The sequence below is a fragment of the Mus pahari genome, chromosome 7, assembly GCF_900095145.1.
Source record: "Mus pahari chromosome 7, PAHARI_EIJ_v1.1, whole genome shotgun sequence".
Taxonomy (NCBI): Eukaryota; Metazoa; Chordata; class Mammalia; order Rodentia; family Muridae; genus Mus; species Mus pahari.
The window spans coordinates 4,083,890-4,091,477 of record NC_034596.1 but is presented as its reverse complement, the minus strand read 5'-3'; the positions used below and the strand labels follow the sequence as shown (position 1 = coordinate 4,091,477).

Sequence of the window (7,588 nt, the reverse complement as noted above, 5' to 3'; positions counted from 1 at the left end):
TTTTTTTTTTTGAGACAAGGTTTCTCTATAGCCTTGGCTGTCCTGGAACTCGCTCTGTAGACCAGGCTGGCCTCAAATACACACAGATCCGCCTGCCTCTGCCTCCCCAGTGCTGGGATTAAAGGCGTGCGCCACCACCACCCATCTTGGTGAGCTTTTCTAATACCTAATTTTTCATCTGCTTTAATCTCTCCTGACAGGAAGGACATTCCCTAAGAAGGGTCAGATATGTGTGGTGCACTACACAGGTAGGTTTCATTCTCTTAGCACTGGCCCAGGCCTGCCCCTCCCAAGGCAGGGCTGTCCTATAAGCTTCCTCAAGAGGATCTTGTCCATGGATTACCCTCAAAGCCCAAAGTTGCCTGTGACCAGTTTTCCTTTTTTCTTACCCACGAGAACCATCTATGGTGCCGGCCTCTGGTAAAGTCAAACACCTGCAGTTTTACTACCTGTTACCCTGAACTTCCTTTTCCTGTCTGATGTTTCAGACTTATTCTGGAAGGTCCGAGCACCTTCAAAATCCCCTTTTACCCTATTTTTCCTCTCTTGTGCCTTCCCAACTCCACTGCAGGGAGAGGGATGGGGTTAGTGGCTACACTGTCCCCAGGTCCTGGGAGAATCCAGAGGTGGTTGCTACAAGTCTACTGTCTCTTTTTGAATGATGTGTCTGAAGACCCAGGGACCAAGGGACATTTTATACTTAGTTTATCTTATGTGTATGGATGCTTTGGTTGCATGTATGTAGGTATTTGTGCCGCATGTGTGCCTGGTGGAGGTATGAGGTGTCGGATCCTCTGGTACTGGAGTTCTGGAGGTTTATGATCCACCATGTGGGTGCTAGGAACTGAAGTGGGATGCTTTGGGGAAGGCACCAAGTGCTCTTAACTGCTGAGCCATCTCCCTCCTCCCTGCCCCCAGGAACATTCTAGATGAGTCTAGATTAGGACTGCTGGCAGGAAGATTACTGGCAGGTGTTTGCTCTAAGAGGTGTGAGTTCTCTGCCTTGTGACTTGCTTCCTAATGTGGCAAACTCTATGGGTGACAGCCATTTAGCATACAGCAAGGCCAGCTTAATTCCTGGGACATATTCAGATGGGGCCATTTTTAGCAGTTCTCTAGGTCAGTGGGAAGCACCAGATTGGCTTTAGCAGATGACTTGGCTGCTTTTCTTAACAGTTGTATCTCCAGCCGCTGATGTCAGCACAGGGGGGCTGTTTTATCTCCTAGTGATGTGGCCTAATTACCCTGGGGTGGGGCCTCTGGAGCCTCTGACCAGGGTAATTGATTTTTCTGTTCTATGTGTTGTGGGCAGACCATTGTTTATCTAGTTAATGAAACCAAACATCCTTCTATAGAGTTTCCGGACATTGTATGCATCGAGCAGGCAGGGTGTGTTAAAGGAATCAGCTTACAAGTGGCTCTGCTTTCGGAGACCTTGTCTTGTCAAATACAGCAGGAGACTGTGTAAGAAGTTTCTAGTAACCTTTTAAAGAAGTAAATATAAGCTGGGCTGGTGGTCCACACCTATAACCCCATCACTTGGGAGTGGAAACAAGAGGATCCAAAGTTCAAGGCCAACCTTGGCTACATAGTGAGTTTGTGTGCCTAGTGCCTGCACAGGCTGGAAGAGGACATCAGATCCTCTGAAACTGGAATTACAGACAGTTGAGAACTGCCGTGTGGTGGCAGGAATTGAAATGAAGTCCTCTGCAAGAGCAGCTAGTGCTCTTGATCACTGAGCCATCCCTCTGGCCTCGCCATTAGTCTTTTGATAGTATCCTTTGAGCAGTTCTTTTTTTTTGTAGTGACGTCATACTAATCAGTCTTCACACTTACATATTTTTCTGTATTCACTTCAAGGCATCTTTCACTCTATTGTGAAGATACTCATGGATTCATGTTTATTTATCACATAGTAGAAATGGTGGTGGTGGTGTTTGGTTTTCTTTTCTTTTTTTATTGTTGTGTCATTTGAGACAGGGTCCCATGTGACTGAGGTTGGCCTTGAATCTGTCCTACAGTCAAGGCTAGCCTTGAACTCCTGGTCCTCCTGCCTCCAGCTGAATGTTGGGATTACAGTGCGTACCATCGTGCCTAGCTACTTTGTAGAAATTCTGAATGGTAGGATGCCTACTACTACTTTATTACTTTTTTATTTATTATTCATATTTAGGTCTATGATTCATCTAGAATTGATTCTTATGTTTAGAGGTGGTAGAGGCTTAAGTTCAATTTTTTCCCCAATGTAGATATAGATTCGATCCAGTAATGTTAATCCAAAAAGTCATCCTTTATTTGTTGTATTAAAGAAACATCTTTGGAAAAGAAGTCAACATATTTATGTGGGCCTGTTTCTGGATTATGTAGCTTTGGCTGAAATCACAGCCTCAGACAGCTGTTACACGGTTTCCAGTATATTCAACTTTATGAAAGCTGAAGGCACTGGGGAAATGGGGAAGGCAGTCTATAAATGGATTGTACATGTGCACATAGTCAAGCATGCATTTGTCCAAGGGCCTATCTGTATGAATATATGTAGGTCTGTCGATCTAAATATTTTCTTAGCATCTGTTTGACCATCAGGGCTTCTCTCCTGTGTGTCTGTGTGTAAGTGCATGTGAGCATGCATAAATATCTCTGTGAATGTGACTATCTTAGCAACTGTGTATATGCATGAGTTTGTGTTTGATCTCTGTAGCATCCATCTGTGTGTATCTCTGGGTAGCCAGAAGGATTTCTCCTTTGCCACATTTAGAACTCAGGGCAGGAGCCCAATCTATTCTACCCAGAAGGTAGGTAAATAAGACTCTCTAGTACACATTCAAGCTGTAGGAATTCAGAAGTAAAATAATAGATGCTCAGATACTTGTAAGCTGGCAAAGCTAGCTGTGTTAAATGTGGAAAATATAAGGCCTAGTTCTCCAATATCACACAGTGTTAGTGCTGAAGTCAAAACCCTGTCTAACTGGATATGGTGACTCACACCTGAGATTTGGCACCTGGAAACTCCTGCAAGTTCGAGGCCAGCCACACTACATACTGAACTCCAGGGTAGCCTGGGCTACAGCCTGGAAGCAGTGTGAAAAGGTCTGGAAGGTATGGAGGAACTTGAGAATGGTGTGCTCTGCATAGGTAGGGAGAGAGAGGGGGTAGGAGGGGAGAGAGAACTTGACGGCAGGCATCGTTAGCCTTGGGCTTCTGGAATCTGCTCTGGGAGCTATTGACGTTTTCTAAGCAGGGAAGTAAATATGATCAGAATTGTGGGGAAAAAGAAAATCTGTCCACCTAGAGAGAGGAAGACTGGTGAGGAATAGACGCGACAGTTTGGAGGCTGGTCCAGTCCACAGGTGAGCGAGCAGTGGAGACACTCCATGACATCTTAGGTGGCAGTAGCAGAAACTGAAGCTGGATTCCAAAGAGATGTAGGACTTGGTGATAGGCCGCATCCACAAGTGGGGGTGAAGCAGAGAGATGGGTCCATGCTTCCTGCTTGACAGCAGGGCTGATGGGAGGGTCGAAGAAGAGCAGGTTTGTGCAGAGGAGGAGCTGTGTGTGACATGCTGGGTCTAACTGCTGGTTCACTCATACCCAGGGCTCTTTTCTGCCCTCTTCTTACTTGGATAGGAATGCTTCAAAATGGCAAGAAATTCGATTCATCCAGAGACAGAAACAAACCTTTCAAGTTCAGAATTGGCAAACAGGAAGTCATCAAAGGCTTTGAAGAAGGCACTGCCCAGGTAGGCTAAGGATGGATACTAAAGGTTTTCAGGAGGCTTAGGACTCAACTATGTGGGTTTTAGGAGGCCCTGAAACAGATGCCGCTCATGCTGCCTTAACACCACCTAGTGTTCTCCCTGGCTCTGTCCTTCTCCTCTTTTGTGACTGACATGTCTGTCTCACCCCAGGCATTCCTCCTAGGATTGCTTGAGCAGGCTGAAAAGCCACCAAGCTGTCTGAGCTAAGAAGAGCTAGAGATGGATAAGCCAAGAAGTGCTTTGGGGTTGGCTTTTTACAGTTTTAAAGCTATTCCAGACATAAAAATATTCTATATAATTTTCACCCAGCTTCCCCAAATGTTAACATATATAACCACACTGCAGTGATGCAGTGATGCAGTAGAACACTAACATCAATACAACATTAGCCAGTCAACTCGGATTTTTGGTACTTGAAATTCAAACCTCACAGCTCTCTTACTAGCTATGGCCAGTGGGTTGACAGTGCTGGTGTGCCGTGGCTCCAGCTCTCCCTCAGTTTGGGAAGTCAGAAGATGTTTCATTCCTGTAGCTCTGCCTCTGTCACCTTGATGTGGCCTTAAGTCACTGAATCTTAGCTGTTCCTGTCACAAGCACATTCCTCGAAGGCTACCCCTGAAGAGGACCAGGAACAACTATGAGCAGGCACGAGCGTTTGGATCACAACATTGCTGGATAACCGATTACTCTGGTCGCTTGGATGGGTCTGAGGCTATTTTGTGGCTGTTAACTGCCCCATAGTCAGGGCTATTTCGAGGCAGAATCTGCATGTTTAAGCTCTTAGCTAAAGTTTAGTGTGCCCTGAATACAATTAATCTCAGTTCTTTGGAATTACACTAAAGATGGTTTTGGGGGAAATGCCATAGTTATCTTACTTTTTTCTTTTAAATCAAGCTGGGTCCTCTTTCTCCTCTCCCCATCTGCCCCCCATCCCTGCTAGATGAGCTTGGGGCAGAGGGCGAAGCTGACCTGCACCCCTGATGTGGCCTATGGAGCTACCGGCCACCCTGGTGTCATCCCTCCCAATGCCACCCTCATCTTTGACGTGGAGCTGCTCAGCTTAGAGTGAAGGCAGGAAGGAAATCGAGGTGGCTGGCGATGGCCTCTGCTCTGTCCTAGCCTGCTCTCTCTGCCACTGGGACGGCTCCTCCTATGCAGGGCTCTTGATCAGTGCGCTGACCCCACTGCCCCTCCACGTTATCTGTTCTTTCTACCCATCATGCTCTGTATGTGTCGGCCATTTAATCGTCCCCACACACCTCTGCTTGAGAAAACCTTAGTTACAGATCCAAACATTTTAGACTGCATATTTTGTGTGATGCATGTAGTAGCCATTCCTGATCATAGGACACAGATCTTGTTTGCACAATCTGTATTGCCTTACCTGCACTTAAGCCAGACATACAAGGTGCTCAGACATGTGCTGTACATGGTTACATGGAGGGACTTGAGCCAGTTATCTTTGCTGTCACTATCTTATCTTCTGTCGGCTGCTCGCTTTAAGCACTGCCCTCTTTGGAAACACTATGTAAAATAAAGGCTCTGTGCTTGGCGTCTTCCTGCTCATCATGCTGTGGGAGGTTCTTTAATGGCACACAAGGCAACTGCCCTTGATGAAAAGAGTGAAAGGGAACTTCCAAGTGGCTGAGAATGTATATAACAGCTGCTCGAGAAAACTGCTCATGCCAGACCTATGGTGGACAGGGTGACAGAGCCCAAGCTGATCTAGAATTCCTTAGCCAGCCTCCTGGCTGCTGGCATTACAGGTGCATATAGATTGCTACCAGGTCTAGTTTTACTTTTTAAATAAAATAATCACAAATCCTCTAAGCAACTTTGGAACTTAGCTTCTGCCCTACAAAACTCACCAGCTCGGAGTTCTCTGGATAAATAACCCAGCATTTTAGCAATTCCATGTGGGATTTATTCTCCCAGGGTGGTCCTGCAGTTTCATCTGTTTGAAGAGATTGAGGGAAGAGCCTCCCTCACTAGACAGGAGCTGTGTGTACCTGAGCACATGAATATGTTAAAGGCTTGAAACCTTGGACTCACAAACTCTGGGAAGTAATTTTTGAAAAAAAAAAAAAGTGTGGTTCTAGGCTTGTTTTCATAGGCAACACTTAATTACATCTGGACTTGCTCTATTTTACCTTGAAGAATTACTTCTGATAACAATGTAGAATGTGTGTGTGTGCATGCGCGTGTGCCCAAATGCAGGTGCAATCCTCAGGAGCCATCAATCTTGTTCATTTCTTTACTTATCTATTTATTTGAGACAGGATCTCACTGTGTAGCCCAGGCTGGCCTTGAGCTCAAACGAACAGAGATTTATCTGCCTCTGTCTCCCAAGGGTTGGGATTAAAGGTGCACTGGTTCACATCGTGTGACATTCCATGAAGGATATGGACCACAACTGGGGCTATTTTATCTACTGCTCATCCCCAGGAAGCCATGCACGAATACCTCTGCTGAGGCTGAGGGGTTCACGAAAAGGTAGTGCTTTGGATGAAATGATGACTGGAAAGGACTTACCTTGCTTTTACTCATCCATACCCAAAGAATGCTGTACCCATTCCTTCTTGGGGTGTCTCCTCTGGAATGTTCTGCTTCCTTATTCTCCTTGATGGCTCCAATACCTGTAATTCCTCAGAACTCAGTCTGTACAGAAGACACACTATGCTGTCTGTTGTGACACCAGCAGGATGAGCAAAAATGACACCAAAGACTATGTCATGGGCTCGCTGCAGGGCACACAAAAGATCTGTCGATGGAGGTATAGCTTGGGTGGCAAGAGGCTATAATGCCACCTACTAAGAAACCCTACATATGCAAATTTACTAGCTAGCACCTGAAGGATTCAGGAGGCTTTACAGGTAAGCTGAGAAGCGACTGCTTTCTCAAGTCTTTGGAAGACGATGTAGAAAATCATGACACATTGCCAAAGATGGTATCCTGAGAGAGCCATTAAAGGTTGGTGTCTTAGTCAGGGTTTCTATTCTTGCACAAACATCATGACCAAGATGCAAGTTGGGGAGGAAAGGGTTTATTCAGCTTATATTTCCATACTGCTGTTCATCACCAAAGGAAGTCAGGACTGGAACTCAAGCAGGTCAGGAAGCAGGAGCTAATGCAGAGGCCATGGAGGGATGTTCTTTACTGGCTTGCTCAGCCTGCTCTCTTATAGAACCCAAGACTACCAGCCCAGAGATGGTCCCACCCACAAAGGGGACCTCCCCCCTTGATCACTAATTGAGAAAATGCCTTATAGCTGGATCTGATGGAGGCATTTCCCCAACAGAAGCTCCTTTTTCTGTGATAACTCCAGCCTGTGTCAAGTTGACACAAAACCAGCCAGTACAGTTTGTAAGCAATAGACCAGTATTTAGATCTATGTCCTATCAGTTGTTTTCAAACTGTTGCCAAATCAATCTCATGTGTTGTTAGCAACTTGACTCGTCTCACTGAAAGTAAAGCGAATTGGAGACACCTGCCCCTGGGGACACCACTTACCCCACTTTCTGTCCTTTGAGAAAGAAGTTCACTGAGTAGCCTAGGCTGGCCCCAAATGTATGACTCTCCTGCCTCTGCCTCTTGAGTGTTTGGATTATAGGTGTGTGCCACCATGTTCAGCTCTGCCCCTTACACCTAACTTGGTTTAATAAAACTGAACTTTAGATGGCTGGTACTCAAGAGGACCATCAACTAGAACCCTGGATTCAGCAGCACACCCCCTGCAGAGAGGTTTAGTGTCTGGGGAATCTAATTGTGTGTGATTAAATCACAGAATTCCAAACAGTCAGAAGTGAATTTGTTTTCTGTAGTGATGGCTCTGA

General features: G+C 45.8%; 1 protein-coding gene across 3 annotated transcripts in view; it reads left to right on the top strand.

Annotated features, from left to right (window-relative positions):
- The window catches only part of Fkbp1b (FKBP prolyl isomerase 1B), an 8,722-nt gene extending 3,401 nt beyond the window's left edge, over positions 1 to 5,321 (top strand). Inside the window, exons 2-4 of one of the 3 annotated variants that reach the window (XM_021202330.2) lie at positions 201 to 248; positions 3,625 to 3,737; positions 4,696 to 5,321. In XM_021202330.2, coding sequence (XP_021057989.1) covers positions 201 to 248; positions 3,625 to 3,737; positions 4,696 to 4,824 — 290 coding nt within the window. In that variant the 3' untranslated portion in view covers positions 4,825 to 5,321. Of the gene's footprint in view, positions 1 to 200; positions 249 to 3,624; positions 3,738 to 4,649 lie in introns of all 3 variants that reach the window. The other 2 variants (XM_021202331.2, XM_029540894.1) reach the window with 2 other exon arrangements.
- Positions 5,322 to 7,588: the final 2,267 nt, after the last annotated feature.